Below are 26,934 nucleotides of genomic sequence, written 5' to 3'. Positions count from 1 at the left end.
ACACACAGGGAAGATTTGTAGTAAATACATAGAAAAATCATTTGGAAATGTATACTCCAAAACTATTAAAAGCTTTGACCTTTGAGGAGGGCAAGTCAAAAGGGTCTTTACACTAATGCTGGACATTCTAATTTTCTTCACAAAAACATTTAATTTTCTCAATGGCAAAGTTTTAAAAAAACTATAAGCCACATTCCGGAGTTCTCACGGGCTCCGCGGACTGGAAGCAGCTTATAAATGTAGACTTCTAAGCATATCCAAATTGCGGGATTTCAAGTCCCTAACTGTGCATCATTGTTTCCACCCTATTTCACAGGTGATGAGACCAAGTCCAGAGGTGGGTGGTAGAACTGGCCTTAAAACCCACATTTTAAGCAAAGATTCTTCTCATCACACTAGAGGGCAAAAAGCACATTAAAATCCTAAGATCGCTTTTTCTGCTGCACACAGCACCCAAGGTCAGCTAAAATATAGGGCAGAGGCATGTGCATAACCATGTGGAGTGTAAATCACAGAACCAGTCGATATTTAAAATTTGCATTCCTTTGAACCAGTAATTTCCCTGTGATGTTTACCCTACAGAAACTTCACTACTTACTATGAAAACCTGGGACCCTCAAAAAGGCCCATTCATACAATGACACACTATTTCAGTCATCAACCACCATGAAGATTCTGATATAGGAAGAATGCAGATGCTGGAAGCTGCTAAGTGGCTGAATTTTTGCAAGCACTTAGAGTTTAAAATACTTGATCAAGCGCTAAATTAAGACAAAACAAGCGGCCATCAAAAACTTGGGAGAACTCAATGAAACTTCCTGGCTTTGCCGAGTCACAGAATCTGTTGGTCTCTGAAATGCCTCTGGTGGCACAAGCTGCTGTTTCCTGACCTCTCCCAGAGCACGTGGGCTGCAGATCAGGAGCGCAGAACCCCAGGCTGCCAGGCCGACTGCCGTCAGCACAGCACACGCAGCGCCCACAACCCGGAGGCCCAGGCCTGCTCCGATCTCGTCCCACATCTCAAAAATATTCTAACGCAGGGTTTGGAAGGCACAGTCCCAGGACAAGGGTATCTGAACTGATCAAAGCAGTAACAACTTTCAAGAAGGGGAAAGCAGGTATCACAAGTGTCTAATCAAAAAGCCTCCTTTATGTAACTAAATAAAACAGGCAGATCTCAAGGTGAACTTTAAAACAGACAAGGGTTCTTAACAACTAAGCCTTTCAAGTCGCCCCATTTCCAGAGTCCAGAATAGCTCTGAGGATTCCCAGATTCCCAAGTCCATCGTAACTAGATACCTAAGTAGGAAGCAATCTAATGGCCAATGTGCCAGATTATAACTGTGAAATAAAATGCAGTGAGATTAATCTGCTAACATACTCACCACTACCATTCAAGAAAACTCAGGTGGCAAAAACTTAGTGGTTCTGTTAATAATTTTCCAAAATTAATTGTGTTGCCCATTTCCACAACTAAAGAGCCTATTTCAAGAATCACTCCTTGGCATGTGACACTTGCCTGCACTCCCAAGGCTGACTGACCCTCAGGGTCACACCTCTGCCTCCTCTTACTGTAAAGGAAACGAGCTCCTGCTAAACAGAAATCCTAAGGCCCAAGCCACAATTACGCAAACTTTATGAGTTCCAAAAGCCCTTAGGAAAATTTATTTTAGAAGACTAATTCTTTTTTAAAAGCTAAACATTTGATTCCATCATAATGGTATTTAGTTACAGTGACCAAAACAAAAGTGCAGACCAGCCCCACAGAGTTTTGGTTTTGTAAAATTATTTATTAGTTTTATGATCGAAGGTGTATACTACTGCTCCAGTTGAGTGAACCACACTGAAGAATTTGACTGAAGATGTTTAGATTCAGCCAAATGCTTTCCATTAATTTTGCTCTATAAAATACTAAATGTTGTGAATTTTTAACTTTATATATAGTCATGCTCAGAACGCAGCAGAATAAGGATGTATTGAACCCACTCATGTCAAGTTAGGGGGACGGAACAGAACTAATGAGTTATGAATTTTAGAAGAATCAAAGAATCAAGCTTAAAATGAAGAGAAGTTCTGTTCCCCCAAACTCAAATTCAGGCTTTGTTCAAGAGACTGAAAAATGTCAAAGCTATTAAAAAGAAAAAAAAAGTACCACACAAATTTGCAATCTTCATGATTTGTTTTGCATCTAAACTGGCACAAAAAAAGGCTTCAAAGTCTAGCTGCCAGACCTCAGTTTTCATAAGAGAAATTATTTCCTTTTCTACTTGTGGATCTCAGGGTTAGTTACAGCAATGGAACAGAGAAAGGGGAAGAAGTTCCAAGAGGTGATAACTAGCATTTGAGATCATATGAAATAGAAAAAAGTAACAAATGCTAAAGTTTTTAAAAAGTTTAATGGAGCCAATAAGGCATATAAATTGCGTTCTGGCAGACGTTAAGACCTGCTTTCTCTCACCAAATTAAATGGCACATGTTTTATCAAAACTTTTGACAACTGAGAGTAAAGGGTACTGAGATTAAGCTTCAGAGCACCAACTTAAAAACAACAAAAAAAATGTTATTCAACTTGGAAAGAGGAACTAGAACCAAGGCCCGGGGGGAGATTAAATATGTGTTCTTCGATCTCAAAATCATTTAGGAATAGGAGCTCTGGCCATTCGCGAGCAACACATCACACCACCAGACCCCAGTTCCAGAATCTAAATTTACAACAATAATAAAACAAAGAGAATTCCAAATGCATTTCTTGGTATATTCAAAAGGGAAGTCTGAAAGTATTCATAATACATAGGCTTGTCCATTTCAGGTAAAATATGACAGGTTGCTATAATTCTTCCTGCTATTATATGCAAACAAAAAAAAAAGATTTCACTTTTACAAAAATTTAGAAATACCTCACTTAACGTTCCTAGTTTTAGTATGGAATTCACTTTTTTAAATAAGGGCTATATCTATAATGAATACAGAACTTCAATTCACACATTTCTAATATTCCATTCACATCCCACCCAGTCAATGAATATTATGGTTTACTCAGCAAAGTTTCTTCACAGAAAGATATTATTAGACGGTCGAAGAAATTGCAAACTTTAACAAAGTGCTGTGAGTAATTACTGGAAAAACCCTTACACTGATCTGCAATGGTCTTTTAAGGATAAAAACAGGAATTAACTGATACTGGACTACAAGTTTGCAAGGAAACATTTTTCACTGTCCTACTTGATATATAATATAATAATATGATAGAATAAATTACAGTATCTGGCAGGCTGACATCAATTCTTCATCTAAAGAAGACTACCATTCAGTTCAAGATATCAAAAACGAAGATGAAACATGCTCTAAAACATTGTAGCTACAAGAGGTCTTACATTTACTCAAAAGAGGACTCTACTGAGAAATTTTATTTAGGTCGACCTAACATCTAGAGAACCTCCATGCGATTCTTTTCCAGAATGAGATCCCAGACTGCACTTTTTAGGGAGAGGAACTGGAGGTATGGGAGAGTTGGATTTACTATTTTAACCTGTGATCACATTATTAGCAGTTTTAACAGGCCTTTATCTTCCACCCATTCCAATGGAAACTGCACAGAATAGGGCACTCATGAAGAGTGAAACAGGATACAAAAGGCTATGAAATATGAAACCCCATCCCACCCACAGCCCCCATCCATCTCCCTCTCACTAGCATTAAGGAAAAAGGAAGCCCATTCGCAAAATTCATGACCTCTCCACGTTAGGCCACCGTGAATGCAGTCTACATGTTTACATTTACCAGAAGGGCACTGCCCCACGTGGAAAGTAGTACTCATCTTAAAACTGAATCTTTTTAAGCCTACAGGGTTAATCTGGGGCAGTTTAATAATATTGCTACTTTTAGAGCACTAATACACACAAAGTGAATCCAATAAAGTTCTGTGTATTGATTCAAAATTAAGTATTAAGTGCATGACCTTCATAGCACCTCTTTACATCACACAATCACCAGAATCAGAAACTGCATTGAAAACTAAAAACAGGGCACAGTCCCGTAATTCAAAGTTGCACACTGTTACTAAATAGAAACCAGGTGCATGGTACAGTGCTGCTGTGAAAATGGAAGCCTGCAGATTCGTCAAGGAAACCATATCGTGTTTTAGACAATTTTAGGAAACTGGCAATACTGCTGAAGCAAAATACTCAAGACAACACAGCAGGAAATGAAGGACCCAAAAAAAAAAAAAAAAAAAAAAAGGCATTCTATCATCAAATAAACATCTGATATTTCCTTTCCCTTTTGAGAATAAATACAGTTAAGGTCACTTTTAGCCTTGGAACGGATATATGTTTGCCTATGATGATCTTGCTAACGACTACACAATTATCTGATGTCCTCTGCTAGGATTATAGTTTTGAGAAAGCCATAGTTACAAGAGGCATCTACTGCAAATACCTAGAACTTCCTTTTATGGCAACCACTATAGAATTCACTTTTCTTAAACAGTGAATGAGGGAAGATGGCCTCATGTTTCCTTTGCAATAATAGTATATGTTGAGGATCAAGTGGCTTTCAAGCAGCATGGTGGGTGTGAAAATGTTTGCAGTTTAGATCATTCTGTTGCGTTTATGGGTTGGTGAGTCTGTAATGACATCGCCACACTGGGCTGAGGTACGCTTTCTAGTTCCACCATTGTCCAAGTGGAGTGCCATTTCTTCTGATATGAAAGTGTTCAAATCGACATCATGGAGTCCATTTCTCCTTCGACTAGCATTCGATCCACTGCTTACATGTGTAGGAGAGCCTGGGGTACTCGAACGCACGCTTATACTAGCCATTGCACCACTAAGACCTAGGAAGAAGAAAAAAGGTTTTAGAGTTGCTCGATCATGTAACCCTTCTGAAAGCAACCCACTTTACTCTTTCCACGTCGTCATAATGTCAAAGGATGTCTCTCTTCTTTATTGGGGTCACCGAGGAGCAGTTAAGCTTTATTATGTAGTCAAATCATCTAGCTTTGTCATGTGTTTTATTGCTAATGGTTAACTGCCAATTACTAAGCTATGTGTCAAGCACTGTGCTAGGTGTACTGGCTACATCATGAAACTCTCCCCTGTACTCTATCAAGATAGGTACTGTCTGCAACTTACACCTAAGGACATGAGAGGCTTGCTTCAACAGAAGGAAACTTTGGTTATCCTAAGTCCCCACTCCAGCAGATATCTCTGTGATGGGTGGCTGCATGCATGGGTGGGTAGCGCATGTGTGTGTAGCAGGGAGACAAGCAATCATCCCCTCCTCTTGATGAGGCAACCACATTTATCAACCAAAACCATACCCTACCGAGCCTGAAAAGGGTACTATTAAAAATTATGCCAGGACAAAGGTGCAAAGTGGGCCTCAGTGGATCAGACAGTCTATCTGATCATCCAAGGTCTGGGCTTTATTTCCACCCTAGGGAAGCGTCATCATCATTCTCTAATCCTTTAGAGGAAGAGGGAGGGCAGGGGCTGTGTAAGGAATCCTGCTTTGTGTTCAAGGTGAAAAGTTATTCAATGCAGAATATACCCAGTACTCATCTTTGGACACTCACTCCTTAGGCTCCTGGAAGAGATAAGGAGCCCAACTTAAGTTCTACTCCTAAATGTTCAGGGTTACTTTAAACCTGTGATGGCCTAAGGTAGACCAGGAAACATAAACCATAGCATTAAATTAAAAGACTCAATGTCACCAACAGTGGATTTCCCTCCTCAAGAATTTCCCCTTATGACAATCTAACTTCACAACGATTTTGTTATTGCTTGAATAAACGTATAGAACATGGTCTAGTATAACCAGTTGTTCTAAAGAATAGGACTTACGTCTTAAAATTCTAAAGAAGTTTACAGGCTAGATTTGGTAGGGGCCCTTTCTTTCTTACTGTGCAGTCTGTATATCTGTGGTTTAAATTGGAACACTAAGTTGAAAAAGGACTCTGCTTCCTACCACATCAAATCTGTTACATTTCCTTTGACATTGTTCTCACCCTACAAATCTTCTGGAGACAACTCCTGGCCTCAACCACTGCTGCTCCCCAGCCCACCCCTCTTTCTAACTGTACTCTGAGCCCCTCCAACTCTTCCACACTAATTCACTTGGCTCCCTTCTGCTCTCCCTGCAGGAGATGCACAGGTGCCCAAATCCGAGCACGCCCTTCTCTTTAACTCTAAACCTTTCAAAGGCTGGCATGTATTTTAAAAATAAGAGGAAAAAAAAAGCACTAACACTGGAATACTTTCTGTGTCAGACACTACAAAAAGTAATTTACAGTCTAATCCTACAACAACATGTATCATCTCCATTTTGCAGACAAGAAACCAAGCTTAAAAGGTTTTGGAATCTGCCAAGGTCACACAGCTAGTAAGCAAGAGTTGGGACCCAAACTTACATACTATCTAGATTCCTACTCTCTCTATTATGCTGCCCCCTCTTACCGTCCAAATTACTTATGCAAGGACGTGGCCTCAGGGTCTAGGGTCCCATCTCCTTTAACGGTTACCTTGATTTTCTTCCTGCTTCTTCACCCCCACCACTTTACATACTACTAACATCAAATGATTTCTGTTGCCTTCAAGTGGTCAGGTCTGGCTGCACCTCCTGCATTTGGTCCTGGCCCCCAAGTTGCCCTAGCTCCTCCACACAGCCCACCAAGCTTCTTGACTGGTTCTCCTACCTCTCCTGTCTCTTGCTGGCTCCTCTTCCCTCCTGCTTCAAACTCTCCGCTCCTTCCTGCTTCTCCAGCCCGCCAGCTTCTTCCTCAGTCGCCTTGGTGGGCTTTTCTTCTGCCCAAAAGGCTGGTGTCACCCAAGGTGATATCCTCGACCCCTTATCTTATCCTCGCATCAGCGTTTTCCAAACCTGTACCACAGGGGCAGATATTTCTCCTGCGCTTAGTGAGAACCCATCCTTATTCCTAGCTGCCTAGCAGAGAGATCTCAAACTTAAAATCTTCAGTAAGGAACCTGGCATCCTCTTCCCCAGCCCACAAAGGTTGGGAGAAAAATTTTTTAAACTAGCACATTCAATTGCCTGTCTCTCCCTAAAGACAATGGCTTTTCATCTCTATCTAATAAACTTAGCACAGTGCCTGACACATAACATTCACTGATTTCTGAAGAAAAATGCCTCCAGTTGTTTTGCCCAGCTGTTGTTTTTTTTTTTTAAAGTCCTCCACCAAGACTGTAAACTTGAGGCAAGAGCTTTACCTTTTCTCCCCCTCCCCTCATCTCGCAGCCCATAACATACTACATAAAGGTGTCCACATCCTTCCAACCACAAACTTTTTGCACTTGTTTCTCAATGCAAGAGGCTCTAAGGTAATTATACTGAAACACTGGCATTCAGCAATAAACTGGGCTACTTCAGTAATTAATTCAGGATCCCCTTTACCATTTGACGTCACAAAACAAATTCGACGAACCCCATCCTAATGTCCTCATTGTTAATGTTGGAGTCTGGTGGCAGTATGTTTAATACCTATGACAAATATAGCCATGGCTCATAAAAACATTCCATCAGAAGTGAACCAGGCACTTAAAGTCAATGTTTCTCATTGTTTCCTTTGCTATTCTCCATGAAAGAGAGACGTTAAACATCAATTTGGTCAATCTGAATATTTAAGAGTAACTTCCAGAAAATCATCATCTTCTTCTGTTGGGTGTACAATACAGGGTTTAACAGCTAAAGTAAAATCACAATGTACCATACCTATTTATTATCTACTCTCCTAGCAGTGAAAATTCTATGTATGCCTATCTAATCTCCCCCAAAACAGACTGTTCACAAGTATCAAAAAAATTAAGATTAACAACCAAAAAATATATATATTTTAAACAGCCCAAATTTTATTTTATATACCAATGACAGCTACTAAAAGATGCTTTAGGAAACCTTAGCTGAGCCACATGAACAATCAGGCCTATACAAGTACAGAAGATTCAAACATGCTTGAGAATGAAAAACTAAGTTGTATGTCCTAAAGGCATACAACTTAATTTCTACCAAAAACACACTTTTTTAAAAGGCTATGGGAATCAATTGACAAAAGCAGAACAAGTGGTTATGATTAGACAGAAAAGTCTGAATTGCTTAATACAAGGTAAACTTATCAGTTTCTGCATCCAATTTTAATGATTAATGAAGGGGCAGGAAAGAGGTTAGGATGATTTACTCAAACTCTGAAAACTCCCACCAGAGCTAAAACAAATTTACAGCCCAAGTTATAGGAATCCAAGTTACATGGCAATTAAATATAATAGTGGCACATAGCTATTATTTTCATACCAAGTTCATGCTCAGAGTGATAAGAAAATCCTGTTTTCAAAGTTACATGTAATCTCAGTTTATCAACAGTCAGGTCACAAATGGGCACGGAAAGAGCAAATACAGAACCAGGCCTTCTCAATCCCTCAGTCCAGAGGCCGACTGCTCTGAGGCTGCACCTAAGCTCTCTATGCAGTGGCCACCCCTAAGCACCTGGGAGAGAGGGCCAGCAGTGGAGAGGGGAGGCAGGCGGTTTCCATCCACGCAGCACAAGCTCAGGGCCCTCTGCAGATCTGCTGCACCAGTTTTCCTCGTCCCCCGTAGAAGAAAGGGGGGATTTTAAATCCCCCCAACTTGAATGAAGTGATTAACACCTGACAGGGGAACCTAAGAAACTAGCATTCTTGCATTTGCAATGACTCGCACTATACAGTTGTATATTGCTTTCTTTGCACAAGTTCTGTTCAGTGTGCTCAGCCAAGCACTCATGTAAATGTAGTGTTTTAAACAAAGGGGAGGGGGGCAGTTCAAGCTGTTAAAGGAACTGTACTGACTTTGGCAATTTGAAGTAGATAGCACTCCCCACCCCAACCTGTAAATTATAATACTGAATTTTTATTGAAGTAAAGCACACTAAATCAAACCAATTACAAAGATACATGTATCACACCAAGAAAACATTTCCAGTTATGCTGACAGCCCAAAATGCTTTCAATTTTTCAAAGACAGTTTTTAATGCCATGGGAAAAATGCTCACGACGTTCAAGTTAAAATGAAAAAAGCAAGATACAGTACCATATAAGCAGTATGATCTCAACTATGAAATAATTTTATATTTATACATTGAAAGAAAAAGACTAGATGAAAACGCACCATTTAAAACTGCAGTTATCTCTGTATAGTGGGATAACATGATACTGATTTTGCTACTTTTCTGAAATTTTCAAATTTTCCAGGAAATTAGTATTTAATCAATCAGGAAACTAATGGAAAAAATTGAACAGATATGAAAGTGCTTCTAACTGTCATACTTTGAAATAATCTATTTCAAAAGCAATTAAGAAATTGCTTTGGTGTATTAATCTCTTACATCCTAATTTCCAAATAATTTCGTAAAACACATTTTCTTGTTAAATAGCTACCATCAGTTCTGTTACTTCAGAAAGATGCAGACTGCAACACTCAACAAGCATTTACTGAGAATCTACTATATTGTGGCCAGAGTAGAGTCTGTCCTGGGTTTTCAAATACATGCACAATGTGACACTCCTCTTCAAAAGGAGTCTAACTCTCCCAGACGGAACTTCTAACAGGACGGCAGGAAAGGCACTGGGCTTTCTCGCAGCTTTCTCTCCAGAATCACTAGCTCTGGGAGGACACTCAAGAGCCCTGTGGAGAGCTCTGCATGGAGAGGAAATGAGGCCTTCTGCCCACAGCCATGTGAGTGAGGCAGAGTGGAAATGGGTTCTTCGGTCCTAGTCAAGCCTTTAGGTGACTGGAGGCCCAGTTAGTATCTCGAGATACCTCAACCTCATAGGAAACCCTGAGCCACCCAGCTAAACTGCTCCACAATTCCTGACCCACAGAAACTGTGAAATAAATGTTTACTGTTTAAGCCGCTTTAAAAACAAAAAAAAGACTCCACTATATTCCACACACTGTGCTAGATGGGTTTCCTCAAGAGGAGAAAAGGAGTTTTGAAAGGTGAGTGGATATAGATTACCCACAGGTCAGTACTAGTTAGTCCTCAGCAAGAGAAAACTAAGGAGTTCCTTTTATGCCAGTACTGTCAGTTTACAATACTTACGAACCTAAACATCTGGGTTAGCTTTCAAGATATGTTTCTCAATACTTGTTTATATCGGTGGAAAAGATGGCTGTGACAGGAAAGGGGGAAAGAGAAAATCAAACACAAATACTTGATTTTCTTCTTAAAACCAATAATCTCAATTTGTCTAGGGTCACAACTCATAGGGACAGGTTCATTCTCCTCAAAGTTTGGTACTTCCCTTCTCTATCCCTCTGACTCACATAGGCAACCAAATGTGTGAACCAAAAAACAAAAACAAAAAAAACAATAACCTGTGCTCAGAGAAGAATTCCAGCTTTCCCATAAACTCTAGGGGAAGAAGGTATTAGTTTTTACTTTGGGTGTGACAAACTAGGACTTTTCCTTTCAACTTTTCTAGGTAAAAATTCCTATTTGATTCTACGCCCCTGAATCTAATTTCAAATTACACTTTCATTATAAGGCCACTACACCCAATTTCTCCAGATCCAAGAACCTATCAGGCAATGCAATGATTATTTAAGAAAATAAGAATCCCCATCTAGCCCTTTAGCCCAGAAAAACGAGTATCTGAGGCACAAAAAAAAAAGCCAGGACTGGAGCCTTGTAACACTCAAGGTAATGGGACTGCACCCCAGCCTCACTGCCAGTCCCTCCTGCAGGAGACATCTGATTCATCCATGTCACCTACCAGCCTCTAATGGAGCTACCGTGGGATTATTCACTGTGGTAAAAGGCGGAAGATAGGAAGGGCTGCAGAATAAAAACAGTTGGTTTATTTTTAAATGACCACACCTTCTGATTTTAATTGCACAAATCAGAACTCGTAATACCACATCCACACACAAAACTGGGTTTTCAAACCAAAAAGTCTTCAAAGAGCCACTGTTTGTTTTTTACTCACCTAAGCACTTCCTTTGTAAAAAAAATCTTCCGTTTGTTTCTTTCCCTAAAAAAATACTCTCCAGTGTCATATTAAAGGCTACACTGCCTGAATTTGCTTAAATCCCTTTCAAATTTATGATGCTCGTAAACGCAGGAGTCCAATTCCTATCTCAGCCTTGTTTTAAACATCAGAGCAACTTAAAACTGCGGAAGGTCCGACCTTAAATCCAAAAGCTGATGACAGCAATGGTTCCCCACCAGTATCTACTGTAACAGACACCAGACTGTCTCTGCTAGGGACCTTGGAGTTTGAACTGATGTATAATTGTAGAGCGACAACCCAGGCAGACCCACTGAGGTTAATATTCCAAGTACTGTAGTCAAGAATGTCATCAAAATCACTTTTGGAACCTAAACCAAGTCCCTGATATTTATGGACAGTCTGAACCAGGACCAGCAATCTATAAGGACCATGTATGAGATGATTTGAATGAAAGAGCTAGACTGTGGGTAATTTTATCCGATGGGTGACTGATGTGGCACCCTCCCCAATCCCCAAAAGCATGTCTTCTTACTCTGGACCCTTTTCCACCTAATCCCCACGATGATAGAAACAATTCAGAGTAAGGAGACCAGACTTCAATCAGGGCATTCCAACACAGCACTGGTTTGGGCAAGTGAACCTCCTGGAATCTGTCTATCCAGTAGAAAGAGAATGTAACCAACTTCACTGGCCTGTCAACATGAAACAAGTTCAAGATCTCAGTAAGTAATATAAGCAATTAATAATTAAAGTTTAACATATCTTTCCTCCAGACTCTTGGAGGTCCTAGAAACTAACCAGAATTCTTCCTTCTCTAAAGACAAAGCATACATACACAGTGCTGTGGCAGGGTAGATAATTTGTTAGGTTCTTATATAATTTACATCACCTTATAAACAAAGTATATCACTTTTCACAAACGAGACTGGCTTAGAGAGGCTGAGCATCTTGCCCAAGATTATACAGTGAATGGCAAAGTTTGGATCAGAACCAAGGCCTCAAATTCCAAAGCCTATCTATGTTCTTTCTACTACAGGAATGAGAAACTCAGCAGAACATAAACCATTCATCTTCAAACCTACTTATCCAGATTCACTTATAGGGAAAAGTCCCAAGAAAAAATATGAAATTCATTTATTTCCAGATGCCCTTAGATAAGAAAAATAAGCTTAGACACATTTCCTAGGCTTCCATTCCCACCCAACCAAAGGGGGGGGGGGGTGGAGAGGTATAGCACAATGGTTAAGAGTATGCATTCTAGAACCAGACAGAGCTGGAATTACCTATTCTACCACTTACTAACCTGTTTGATCTTGGGCCAAATAAATCTTTCTTCATCAATAAAATGGCAATAACCCAAGGAAGGCGAGGACTAAACAAGAGTCTCCTTAGCAAGGTGCTCATCAAGTAAGCACCAGAAGAGCAGCTCTATCAGCGGATCACCCTCAGGCCCCACTACAAGCCACATTCATTCTAACTTGAGAAGCTGCAAAGCACAGAAGTTTGAGTCTACCCTTACTGCAGTCACCAGGGGGCTATTTTATTAATTAAACCTCAGCTCTTTCTGGAAGTCCTCTGGCCCCACTACCTTGTACTCGTTCACTCAACAGACCTCTGAGGAACTGTGTTAAGTTCAGCACACACCTACACCAGGTTCCTTGCTAAATTCTGGAAAAGCCAGAAGGAATAAGACGTAGCCAGTCCATTGGAAGAAAGAGCCAAGGAAACACAAAGCGGGAGGGCAGACACAGAGTTGAAGGAATGTTCTAGAGAATGAAAAGAACTGAAGGAAAGCTTCATCACAGAATCTTAAAAAGGATGAAAAGGCAGAAGAAAAAGCATGTAAAAGAGCATGGAGATATTCAATAGACTAAATGGCAGGGCTTGGACAAGTGACCCAAGGTTGAGACCAGATCATAGGGTACCGCAACGTCATGCTGATTCCTGGCTTGACCCTGTAGGCCACAGGGAAACAAATTATTATTTTCAAGCAGTAGAGTGACAAGATCAAAGATCACTCCAGTGGTCCCATAGAAGATGGACTGGAGCTTGGATCAGCTCCGGAGTGGGAAGCAACAAGAGCAGCAGATTACACCAATAGCCCAGCCTCACCCTCCTCCATCGAGCCTTCTCTGGACTCATGGCCAGGCTGCATTATGAAATGCCCCTTCCTTGCCCCAGAATATGCTACACATATCATGTTTATTACATTAGAATAAATTATCCATGTGTGTTCGCCTCAACAGAAAAAGGAAGCACTCGATTCATCTATGTATTCCCAGAGACTGCCCAGGATCTGCCACATACATGTCTGCTGAATAGCTGTATGAGGAAAAGAAATCTATTGTCAGGGAAGAAAGGTTGAGTCCAGCCTGGAACCCTGTCTTTGAGATAAATGCCTAGGTACTGGAGCTGTCTGCCAGAAGACAACAGGACATACACATTTCCGGCAGTCAGGAGAAAGGGTCTAAACCAGAGGTACAGATCTGGAAGTCATCAGCTGTCAGGAGAGAATCTGCTTAGAGTGAGACGGCCATTGAAGGGCAACTGCAGGAGCCAGGTGAGGCCAGAATCCTAGGCAATGTAATTTATGTCAGTAAAAGAACCTAAGGAAAGACCACGAGGCTGAAACAGCACAAAAAGAGAAGCAAGAAAAGGAGAAGTTCTAGGAGAGAAAAAATGGCCAGAAGAAAAATAATAAAATGTAGGCAGAGAACCACAAAATTATTCAATGATTTTTGGTCTCTCTGAAACTTTGTTTACATAAAAACAAGGTGCCTGTTATTAATTCAGCTCTCAATGAATGACAAGGTGTCAAGATAAGGCACCAGAATATCTTCTTTAAGCCCCAAATAACCATTAGTTGATGTGGCTTTGATTCAAACTGTTCACTTAAATCAGTCTCTCTATAATGGGCTCCAAGGCCAATCAGGGTATTTAACTCGTCACATTCTCACAGTCTACATGGTATTTTTAGGCAAGTATGGGGTACATTTGGTAGAGGTAATGACAGGGGTGATATCTAGTAGGGTTCTTCAGTAATAAAGACAAAGAAAAATCTATTGGGAGGAATTGTTCTCTCTTACAAAGGAGTAAGATATGAGTGACCCCGTACACTCATTTTTACTTTGGTTACAAACTTAAGATGTCTGCTTCAATACACCGATCCTTTTCCCATGTCCCCTCACACTCCAAAAACTTTAGACTCTCCCCTCCAATGAAGAACTCCAAAAAGTTCAACTTGATCTCACTTACACATCATAGATTTGTCTAAGCAAATTATATGCAAAACTGAATGCTGACATATTATTCTAATTAAGATGTTTTCAAATACTTTTAAAAATCATTTTGATGGTTTTAACTCCAATATACAGACTATTCAACAAAACAGATCATGAAGATAACTCGTTATACTAATTTGCATTACTACTTAGTTAACATGGCACTATTACTAGAAATCATGAAAATTACTTTCTTCAAATACTCCAATCAGAGCAGCACTCTCTCAAATACACCGATGTTCTCCTCCAACACTAGAGAACAAAACTTAGTATAATTTTTTTCTGTAGGCTCTTTCAAAGGACCCTATTACTTCACAACACTGTTCTAACTACATCAAATCGGTGTATAAAGCCTAAAAATAAAAGGACATCAAGTCACCAATATATTCTGAATCAACACTACTTTAAAAAAGTTTATTGAAAATTCTTTTTCTACACAAAGCTTTGTATATAACTTTTAAAACCCTCACAACTTAAAACATAAGTCAAAATTATGTAGTCCCTTCCCTAAAACTGAGTCATTAAAACTCTGATAAAAGTTTAGGAAAATAATAAATCACAAGTTGAACACATTCAATTTAAGAAAAATGAGATGGGGGTTGAGGGACAGGGTAAAGGTTTGGGGCAGGTGGCTTGCCCTTTTTACTATGTATACTACCGCAATAAAATTTATAACATGCTGGACTTTTTTATTTCTTGAAACTACCTTCTAAAGTATAATAATATAATACAGAAAATGCTACTTTAAATATGGAATGAATCAAAATCCACTTGATGATAAAGAAATTCAGGATGCATAAGGAGAGAGAACTACATCAAATTCTGCCATGCACTAAAATTAATCTACAACTATATACACTTCCAATAAAGGTTTTTCCAAGCTTATGTTAGATATCAATGAAACTGTAATCCAATAGGAACAGGTTAACCTCTTTTTGGCAGGAGTTTCAAAAGTTGTGATGGCATAATTGTTCCACTCTATAAACAGTGTTCAGTCTTGAATACAATATCCATATATTGTGGACTTTCTTGCAATAAAAGGTTTTTGTTTGTTTCAATTTGCCACAAGTCAGGAAAAAAAAATCACTTTTTCTAACCCCATATTCTGATTGGGGTTTTAGGAATCAAGGTTTGCCAAAGAGAATAAGAACCTTTGTAAGGGGTAAAGCTTCAATGATCTAGAAGCCATTTGTATATATACACCCCACTGCTTTGATAACCAAGTTATTTTGTTTTAGACCTACAGACTATGCCCCACAAATGTCAACCTTTAACAGGGCTCAGGCCTAACACACTGATTGTTTCTATCTGGGTGGTCACTTGCAATCCATGTTTTCTTCTTGGTTTCAACCAAGTCTTATTTCACCGTTGTTTATTATGCTTCCCTCAGTTTGCAAGTTGTCATACAGAAGGTAATGTTCCCAGTCCTCTTTGGAAGTCTACATTAAAGAGCAACAAGCGATAAGAGACTTATCACTGACTCCATTCCCCAGGCTTCTCCAGTTTATACTCAAATCTCTAAGATCTAAGGGACAATAGGCATAAAGCAATAGGCATAAAGATTCTTCTTACCTCTATGCACACCTACTAAGGTCATCAACGCTCACCCTCGAAAGGCACATTTATCACTAAGGGCCTCAAGGGAGTTCCCATGAGAACGAACCCAATTCGTACCTGCCTGGTCACCGGCCAGGCTCCCAACAATTATAAATGTAACAGAATTCTTAAGACACAAGAGCATCCTCTTTAACTCAGAAATGAGTAAGAAAACATGTACAATATATAAATGCAAAGCAATAAATTCTAATCAATGTTGCAGAAGGATTCTGTTAAGTGTAACACCAATAACCTCTAACTTTCTTAAAAACATAATATTTAGGATGGGCTAGCCGACAGTCCAAAAATTGTCCATTTAAGTGCTCACTTACATTCTATTTAAACATTTCTGGAGCAAGTGTGTTCACTATAATGGACAAAAAACAGACAGTATTATCTGGATCTAACTCTAAATGTGAAAATGGGTCCACAGGCACACTCTTAACCCTTTTTCCAAAGAAATATGTTTAAACGGCTTTACCATGCAGAGCTATGGCTTCCCGGAAGGGTTGCAAATCAGTCTCTACAGATGAGCTAGTTTCCGTTGAAGTAGCTCGGTTAGGGGACACTACAGTCAGTCTTGGGGGAGCTCTAGAGTTTCGAGGCGGAGGAACTTTTCCACACAGGAAGCTGATCAAATCCTCTCTACGTATAGTTCTTCTACGCTTTTTAACCCAAGCCAATACATCCTTATTGCGTCGCTGATAACCAATCTGAATTCCAATATCAAAACTTCGCTGATGAGTATCCACGCTTTCTGTTAAAAAAAAAAAAAAGATACAAGATCAGTAGACAGCCATACTATAATCTCTTCTAAAGAAAATCATCTTACAAGTTAATCAAAACAATCATTTAACAAGATAAAGTAGCATGTTAAGTTTATCAGTAACCTATTAAACTGTATTTCACAGTCATGCTGGAAATGGTAAACATCTCATTGAATCTGTATCTGAACTCAGAGTTGTACACATCAAAGCTCGAGAGCTTCTACCCTAGTCTTTCAAAAGTAATCTCTTTGAAACAAAAATAGACGACCACCACTTACCTTTGACCAAACTACCATTGTTAAAATGCTGTTCGCTAAAATAACTTGCAAGAGCAGAAATAAAAAGTAAAAAATTCCTAAATGATTCAAAATTTCAAGATGTTTTGCTTAAAAGAAAATCTTTGTTTACTTAACAGTATAACAATGCCAAAATTATTACGTGTTTACTGGTACTAAGCATCATATAAGACTGAAGAGGTTATATGACTACCTTGAGATACTGTTGTCAAGAGGAATCTGAAGTATTGCGAAGTAACTCGGCCCCGTGGAACATGAGAGATGGCTCTTACGCAGTAAGCGACAATGCTCCCCTTCAGCGAAGCATGACAAAGGCTAAGCAGAACCATCGCATCACTCAACAGACAAACAGCTGCATCTCCCTCAGACCACGCCCACCTGCATTTACATCATTTCAGAGATACACTCCTGCTGACAGAATCAGCACCAAGAATTGGGAACACACTTAAGGCAGCAACAAACATTTTTTTAAAAATAAAGGGAAATTAACTCTTACTGACCACTAAACCCCAACACCAAACAGCAGAGTGAACACAGAGAAAGTGTCGCTCATCCCCCTAGGTATTTTTTTCATTTCCCTTCATTCCCAATAGCCTCCAGTAACTTACCACCATCCCCAAAAGACACTGCTTTAAAATCTTCCAGAATGGTTTCCCACTCTTCACAACTGCCCTCTGTATGTGCTAAATCTGAGTTCAGTAAAGTGATCCCTGCCTCTTTGGTTTTATCTCACTGAAAAATCACTTGAAAATGTAAGTCACTGCAATTTATTTTTAATTGAGTTGCTATGCTAGCAGCCAATCACCAGTGTATTAAAGAAAGGATGGAGTTCCTTTATTCCTGGATCCTTGTACAAAAACAACCATCCTTGTCTAACAAAAGGAATCATTCCTCTAATACTTTTCCTGGCTTCAATTCGTTTTTTGTTAATTCCTTGTCTGCTACATCTATAGTAGACTTGGAAAAGAAGAGCAATATCAGACAATGAAGAGATTGGACTCAGAAAAAAAAAGAAAACGACAATAAAATCCAGACACCAAAGGATCCTAAGCTGAACAAATTTGCAGATTAAAAAAAGGAAGGAACATGTTTAAAGTGATGTAGTTATTTTAGATTATTTTTCTCATTCCTTTGCTTGGTTATGGTTTGTTAATTTTCTTGGGGTATGGTAGGAATATGTTGGAAGCAAAGTAGTTATTTTAGGTTATTTGTTTTTCTTAATCCTTTGCTTTGTTTCGTTTGAAATGCTGTGGTATGTTTTTGTTGTTTGTTTTTTAATTTTTCGATAAATTTAAGGGAAAAAAAAGGAGGCAAAAGGGCAGAACAAGTAGAGCTTTATAATGCCTATTCCTTAGGTGATGATTAGTCTGTAATCTCCAAAAATTAACAAGAAAAATTGGAAGAAGTTATCCATGGGAGGTCTCTTCTCTTAAATAGACTTAAAAATACAAGTCAGGACTTGACTTTAACATAATTTCAGAACCTGTGATATGACGTGCACTGAGTGCATTCATATCTTCTCCTTTAAACCCCATCACAACTTTGAAACAGTAGATTATTCTAATTTTACAGATATAAAAAACAGCTCAGGAGTGAAGTAATTTCTCCCATGTCTCACTACAAGAATAATGGCCAGATCACAATGTGAATCAACCTCTTCAGATTTCTTATTTAATCATAAGCAAAACAAGGGTCATGAACTCCATTTTAAAGGTAAGTAAGCATTTAAGAGGACTGTATGAGCACTTTCCCATGGCTCAGTAAAAAACAGATGGAAGTAGTGGGGTGGACAGCTGGAAGGTGACATTGTAAAGCAAGATTCTGAAAGAGCTGGAGACATTTTAAGGGAAATCATGACGTCAAGCCACTAAGCCTATCCCATTATAAGTGAGAAGAAACCTAAAACCTGGAAGCAACTAGCTTTTTACAAACCCGCCCTGCCCAAAATAATTATTCTAGTCTACATCTTAACTGGAGAAGTTTCTTTCTTCAAAACAGATGATGGAGGAAATGTTATTTTTCAAGAACTACATGGAAATGAAGTACATAGGGGAAAAGTTGGAAGTATGAAAGGGATACAAAAAATAAGTCTGCAGCAAATTTGGAGAGTACAAAGATGAAGCACACATATAAATGTACACCCAGCAAACAACAGACAACAAAAAGTAAGATGCTAAATTTGATACAAAACTCAAGAGCCAGAGGGAAAGAGCCACATGAGGTAGTCAAAAAAAAATATACTGACAATCCTGGGAAGAGCTTAGCAACATTTTATTTTATTCTGATTGAGAAAACAAGGCAGTCCAGTACCAACAGCCAAATCTGCAAAGGCTGACCATGCTTTTGATCACAAAACTGGAACAACACACACTGGCCTGGTTTAGATGGAAGACAGTGAACCTCTTTTAAAAAAATATGCCACTGGACACTCATTCCACCTCAAAAATTCTAAGCATTCTCAACAGCAGAACCAACTAAGAGCACATTCAACATCAGGCATTTTATTAACACTAAATTTTACAGACTGGAAGGTACAGGAGAAGAAAAGCAAATACAACATTTACGGCCTTCAGCTACATGCTTTCACTCTGCCTGGACTTAACTTGGCTTGGTATCATTAACGGCATATTCTGAAAGTTCAATTACTTTACCACCCAAGTTAATCCAACCTCCATTATTCCCTTAAACAGAAAGACTTATGTTCACACTAAAGAATTTTAAATACATAACTTATGTTAGGACTTCAGTTACTTGGTTGAAAATAAAATCCTCCTATCATCCCTTTAGTTACGTAGAAGAGGCCTGCACTTACTGGAGAACCTTAGGCACTAGACTACATTTTAATGTAATTCCAGGATAATTTAGTGTCCAGCAGAATTATCCCCAAAAGGGATGGCCTCGTGAAGACTCTCAGCCAAAGACTGCTTTGAACACATCTGGACCCTGACAAAGTAGGCACCCAAATTCTAGAAGTATGAGCTTCAGGCCCATGGCCCAGAAAACCAGATCCCAGAAGCTGTGGGAGTCTTGTGTCCAGTACTATTTTACTGAAGTAAAGGCCATTTGGAAAAAGCCCATAACTTGAAGGTTAGGCAAACCCCAAGGGCAGCAAAATGTCAATCTAACCTCTTTAATCACAAGCACATTCATTTCCTTATTCAAAAAACAAACTGATTCACAGAACAGTCACAGCAGACAGCTCATGCTTCACATTTTTTTTTAAACGTTTTTATAAAGCAGCTGAAATTGAATTCAAGAAATTTTCAAAATCTAAATATTCACCACAAAAGCACTGTGGAGACTCCTCCCACCACCAGGGGGAATCATCCTGATTTCTGGACAGAAGAACAAACGAGGAACTTTCTTACATGACACACAAAATCAATCACATTTCACAATTTTTTTGATACAAATCTTATTAGTTACCCAGAGCAAGACACCCCTATTTCATAAGGAACTTAGGCTCAAGGTGACTTGCCTAACAGTTGGGTCCATGGCAGAGTTCCTTCCACAAGATCTTTCTTCCTGGACATCAGAGAAGCCGTCTCCCATTCTCCGAAGAAGATACACAAATCCCTAAGAGCAGACTGCTACATCAAATCAACTCTTCTCTCAGGAGTATTTTAACTTAAGACTTAAATTTGCACTAATCAGTCTGCCACAGGGAAAAAAATATTACATACAATTCTTAAGAAACAAAGATCTGAGTCAAGGCCAAATAAAACTATTTCCCAATTGTTCTGAGAAAATAACTCTTGTGTATTCCCCCTAAGGAAGTATATCTAAAATAAGTTAAACTCCTACCCACTTACATACGTACTTAATCGTCATCTAACACACAAAACAAAGGCCAAGAACCAGGGAATAGTAGCCACTCTTTGCTACCTGTGTGACATCTATCCTTGAGTACGTTGATACTCAACGTACTCAAGCTTTTGTTCAGGAAACCAATTATGTGCTCTGGGGAATGCTTTCTCCCTATCTGTTCAAGAGGTGGAATGTTACATGGTTTAGTTCTAAACTAATAGGCATAACCCCATCTCCTGACTAGATACTGGTTCTAGGTAAGCAAATGACCCAACTGTGGCCAAGAAATTGAAGATATTTGCTAGTAGCTCCTGGGAAAGAAGCTTCTGAACTCTTCTAAGCTTCAGCAAGTGACCCTCAAATGTGAGCTTCAAGCCATCCTGCTAAGATGATGAGACTAGCATATACTCACACATTCATATGCATACACATGCAGGCGCACTCATACTGAGCAGAGAACAGCATGGCCAGAGAGCCTGAGCCACTAAATCAAGTCATTCCTGGCCTGCCCTACCAGGAGCCTTTGAGATAGAGACAAGTTAATACTGGTCCCTATCATCAAAGCCAGCCTGACTTACATTTTCTGAATTTGTAATCAAACATCCTTTTACAAAAAGGTTATACATACAAAAATGACTGCCTTCTATAAAAATGTGCATATTGAATCAATAAACTGGGTATTAGGAATAACTGATAACTACTGATCCTTGTAATGTAACATACTGAAGAATTAAAACTTAAGACTTAAAAAGAGTTTCTAACTGTAAACCATACTAAGGTGTTTTGCACAAAAGCTCAAAGCTCAGTAATAGTTTTTATAGCAAGGAGTCAAAAAACAGTAACAAAAAGTCAAATTTTAAGAAGAAAAAACTCTTAACATTCCGTATCTGGTGTCCAGGTAGAATATACTTTCCAAATCAGTCACCAATCACTTGGCCTGAAAATTTTCTGTATGTTTAGTCTACTTTCAGTTAACATAAAATGAGACATTATATAGAGGATTTGGCATCAAGATGTCTCACAAGTAGGGCTTAAAAGACATACTATTTTCTCACCTGTCAACTCTAGTTACATTTGCCCCTTGAGGCAAACAGGATAAGGAAGAAGAAAAGTACACTCCACAGAGCTTATTCCAACACAAGGAAAAAAAAAAAAACTTAAAAAATAAACCACAATTACTTTCCTTCATCTTAAGCTCTATCCATAGCCAGAAACACCTGAATAGAACTTGAACACCAACTCAATCAACACTTGAATACTCACACATGCCAGACACTGAACTTATACTGTGGTTTGGGGTATTATCCATTATAATTTGAGAAAACCAATGAGCTCAATGGTTAAATACCTTGCTCATACTGTACAAGTGACAAAGCCAAGATGTGAACTCAGAGGGATCCTGCAGTAGACTCCATGAAGCTTAACCTGTCACTCCTCTAGCCCTCTGCAAGCACTCGAGTACAGACACCTTAGGGAACCAATCCTGTTCAGAGATAACCAGAAACACCCTCCATATAAATACAAAAAGATTTGGCACAATTCAGTATGTAACTATAGCTACAAACACAGTTTTACAATGTGAAGGCAAATGGAGCTTAACATAAAACAATAATCAAAGAAAAAAAGAAACATAAAAAGCTGAGAAGGAAGAATTAGAGAAGCAATAACAAGAGACTCTATCAAGCATTGGCTCCAGTCCGGGGCTGACCAGGTGGGGCTACTAGGAAAGACTTGCCCTAGAAGGCAACAACCAGTTCTACCTCTCTACTTAGAAAGGAGCCCCAGGCAGTTGGAAGAATTTAGAGTTAGATAAGGAGAATGCTGTCCCAACAGAATTAAGGAGAAGGAGACTGAACCCAGTCACCCAATAAACTGGATTTTGGGGGTAGACTTAAGAAGAAAATACAAATAGGCTTGACCAAGTATTTTCCTGGTAAGCATTAACCCCAACTAGATTTTTAAATCATTAATTTTTCACTCCCTTCTTTAGTTGTGGATACCAAAAATGTCCTAAAAAACCAAAGACCAAACACCACTGCATACTGAACAAACATCATCCTCTTCACAGTTGTCACACGGAGGTGGAAACAAGGATTTTTCTTCTCCTTCCGCAAAAGGATTCCAAAGTCTGACCCTACTATCTGAAGTAGAAGGAACTGCACACCCCATGTTGTTGAATTCTGTCCTCATGGGGGGTGGAGGTAGACTATGTTTTCCAACTCACTCTTCTCCAGATCCTTCCAGTCCCGTTTCAATCAAGCCAACACAAAATCTTCAACCAAAAGACCCACCCCCCCCAGCTTGCAAAATGAGCCATTTTTAACTTGCAAGGTAAGTGATTAATTATACAAGACAAAGGAGTTCTGCCCACTTACAGGATCCCCCAAACAACATTTAAATAAAACTGTGAACAATCTAAATTTACCACTACTTAATGGTGCAAACACCTGTGGTACCACCTTGCTTATTTTACTACCTCTTTCTAAAGTAACCAATTATTCCTACAACTTTATCCTTCTCTCAAGTCCACACCCTAAATAGGAGTTTAAGGACCTACAAAGCATTATCCACACTCTGCTCCAACAGGTAAGAATAAAAGGTTGCTACCCTACTGATTTCCAAAAAACATAATCTACCATTCATGTAGCGTAAAGAGGTATGTGTTTCCTTTTACAGAAATAAAATACAAAGTAAATCTAGTACAGATTAACAATCCAACATTTGAGTAATCTAATAACTACACAACACTTTTAATAAAAGTTTTATGAAGAAAGAATACTAATAAAATAATAAAACTCTTTCAAATGAAGCAATCAAATTAGAGATTATTATTTCGGAGTTTAACTTCTGAGCTCTACTTCTTATATGAAGAGTTACCAGTTGAAGGGATACATTCTACCCGTGCACAACACCACCAGGAAAGGGTGTCTGTTTATTCTATTTTGCAGTTAACAACAAAACAGAAAAGCCAGAAGACCTTCGTATTTGTACAGCAGATCAGTAAATGGTCTCAGCAAAGAGCCTGGGACAAAGGCATTAAAAACATGCAGCCTTCCCTCTTCAAACAAAAATTCCAACAAGTGAATGGACAAACCGCTGCACCTCCATCCAGTGGAACAGCACTCAACAAAAAAGGTCCTTAACTACTAACTCCTACAATGTGAATTCCAACAGTGACTCTCACTCAGCATGCTAAGTGAAAGCAGCCAGACACAAAAGGCTACAAACCATGATTTTACATATATGACGTTACAGAAAAAGGAAAACTATATATAAACAAATCAGATCAGTGTTTGCCAGGGGAAGTCAGGGGAAGAGAATGGCGACAAAGGGGCAGTAGGAGGGACTGGACTGTATTTTTGTAGACTATGTCTGTCTAAATCAAACTCGATGCCTTAAACAAAGGTGATTTTTACTGTATATAAATTATACTTCAGGAAACCTGACTTTAAAAAAAAAATTACTGAATGTCTTGAGTATTACTTCAAAATTCCATTTCTGGACAAAACCAAGAGCAATTCCAAAGAGAATACTAAGGACCTCAAGCAATGCTGGCTGTCAAAGCAATTTATTCAGTGGTCAAGATTTAAGAAATTCAGCCACATAAAATCAAAGCTGACCAACTGAGACACCATTTCGTTGTTTCCCTTTTCTCAGTAAGGCGTGGACTATTAGTTCCTCATTCCCTAAAATCAATATTCGTATTCATCTGTTTCAGTTTACAATTCTCTAATTACTGTCCCAAGAACTGCCATCTTTTCAAGAAATCTCACAATAAGGGACATTTTGCCTACAGAATGCTACCATCATTTGCATTCTTATGCAAAAATAAGAATCTGAGAATCAAGGCGACTCTCCATAACCTGTTTTCAATCTATTTTGATGTCTCTGAAATGCACAAAATTCCAGTGCTATTAGCAGCTTTTAAGAGTTAGAAAGCATTCGACCTAATTACATTTTTACTAAGATTAAGTCAAACTCAAATCCTTTTTCCATGGCAACTTCGCCAAAAACCAAACCCAAACTTCCAAATCTTCAAAACCAGTGAAGCACAAAATCTAAACCCATTGTTACTAAGAGTACAACAGACAAGAATATTTACTTACATATCTTCGTGTTATCAGACGGGGAAAACAAACTCCAAAAAGGGATTTGTGCATAAAAGGCAAGTCTATCAGCTTAAACTCTAATCACAGACTTCCTGCCAGAAATTTAGAATTAAATATAAAGAAAATATTCGATGAAGTTGCTAAACAACAGCATGTTGACATGCCCACGTTACTTCCCAACTAGCCAGTTTCCAAAGCACCTAAATGCTATCAAGCTGTCATATCTAAGCTGCCTAACTCTAGAAACTTTTCCATGAGGTGCTTACAGGAATCCGTGGGTCCACCTCTGCCCACGGCATAAAACCATTAATTGTTCTCTTCTTGGTGCCTTTTTCAATCAGGCGCACAATACCTCGTGGTCTTCCAGGTCAGAGCTGCTCCAGGGCACTACTGACAGTTTGGGGCTGCGTAATTCTTTGTGGCAGGGGGCCGTCTTGTGCACTGCATGATATTTAACAGCATCCTTGGCCTCTGCCCCACTAGAAACCAACAGCAGCCTCCTTCAGTTGTGACATCCAAAAACGTCGGCCGATATTGGCAGATGTCAGAGAAGAGGATCAAATCACCCCCAGCTGAGAAAACCACTGACCCAACTAAAACACCAACACCAGAATTCTCAAATTACCAGGCATTCGGGTGAGTGGGTGCAAATGAAAACATTCCCGCAGCCTGGATCCAGATAAGAGAGACCAATACCCTTGCAACCCAGGAGAGAGAACCCCTGACGCGGGCTGCCCTTCCCTTTAACCGGCAATGCAGCAAGGTTATCTTTACCTTTATAGAGATTGGTGACCGCGGTGGCTGCGTTTTGGAAGGGGACCCAGAGAGAAAGTCCTGGCTGCTGACACACTCGGTCTGAGAAAGAGAAACAAAAAGAAAAGGAAAAAAAAAAAAAAACAGAAAGACAAATGTTATTTGGGCGTCAATCATTCCGAAACGGCCATATTAGGTTTCGCCATTTTGTTCAAGGGTTTCAGGATCCCAGACCGACTGCGGGTCGCGGCCAAGAGAGAGAGGAGCCCGCGGGGCCGGCAGGCGCAGCAGCCCCGGGCCGAGCTGCGACGCGGGGAGGCGCCCCCTCGCCGTCCCCGCCCCGAGGCCGCCTCCGGGGCACAATAGGGCCGGCCCTGCTGTCTCCCTTCGCCATTTTGTGACTGGGGGCTCCTCCCCTCCACGGCCGGGGGGAACCCGGCAGCCGGGCCCCCGCGGCGGGAGGGTCCGCCACCTCGGGACACCTCCCCCCGGGTGGGCCGCCGGCCCCGGGCCGCCCTCCCCCACACCCCGCGCCCCTCCCCGAGGGCCTCCCCGTCTGCGTCGCCATCTTGGGGGCCCGAGGTGTCGGGGCCCGGCTGTCCCGTCCCCCCCACCCCGGGCCGGGGCAACGAGACTGTGGGCCCCGGGGCGGCGGCCGCGGGCGGCAGAGGCGCCAAGATGGCGGCGGCGGCGCTCACCTTTGTAGAGCTGGGCCACGGCGGTGGCCGAGTTCTGGAAAAGGTGCCACAGCTTCTGCTGCTTGTGCTCGGGCTGCGCGGCGGCCGCCGCCTCCTCCTGCAGCTCGGGGGGCAGCTGCTCGTCCTGCTCGGCCTCGGCCAGACACTGCCGCTCCCACTTGGAGAACCAGTGCTCCGGCCCGTGCTCCTGGATCTCGGCCTCGCCCTCCTCCTTCCGCTCCTCCATCCTCCGCGGCCTCCCGCGGCCTCGCCGGCGCCGCCGCCGCGTCCTCCTCAGGCGGGGCCCCCGCGGAAGCGTCGTCGTCGAGCGGCCTGGAGACGGGGCCCAGCGGCCGGCGGCGGCTCCTCGCGGCGACCCCGGCCTCCTGCACCCCGAGGGCCTGCGAGCCCCCTCCCGCGGTCCCGCGCTGCCCGGGACGACCCCCGCCCCGGGCCTCCCCACCCCCGGGCCCCGCCGGCCGGCACCGCGGCCCGGTGACCGCCGCCGCTCGCCTCACCTGCGGGCACCCTCCTACCGCCCCCCCATGGTGCCGCGGCCTCCCTAGAGCCGCCGCTGCTGACTGCCCAGGTCTCCGCGCAGCCCGGCCTGCGCCGCTGAGCCCACCCCGAAGACTGAGGAACGTCGTC

At 40.8% G+C, this 26,934-nt stretch overlaps 1 protein-coding gene across 1 annotated transcript; it reads right to left on the bottom strand.

Annotated features, from left to right (window-relative positions):
* Nucleotides 1–1,769: 1,769 nt before the first annotated feature.
* C21H16orf72 (chromosome 21 C16orf72 homolog) lies at nt 1,770–26,934 on the bottom strand. Its single transcript, XM_037813901.1, has 4 exons — nt 26,308–26,934; nt 25,631–25,711; nt 16,359–16,634; nt 1,770–4,834 (listed from the first exon to the last, which is right to left on the bottom strand). Exons 1-4 carry the CDS (start codon nt 26,531–26,533, stop codon nt 4,590–4,592), a joined length of 828 nt encoding a protein of 275 aa, XP_037669829.1. The 5' UTR covers nt 26,534–26,934; the 3' UTR covers nt 1,770–4,589.

The sequence above is a fragment of the Choloepus didactylus genome, chromosome 21 (assembly GCF_015220235.1).
Source record: "Choloepus didactylus isolate mChoDid1 chromosome 21, mChoDid1.pri, whole genome shotgun sequence".
Taxonomy (NCBI): domain Eukaryota; kingdom Metazoa; phylum Chordata; class Mammalia; order Pilosa; family Megalonychidae; genus Choloepus; species Choloepus didactylus.
The sequence above is the reverse complement of the archived record's forward strand: the minus strand, read 5'-3'. Positions and strand labels throughout refer to the sequence as shown.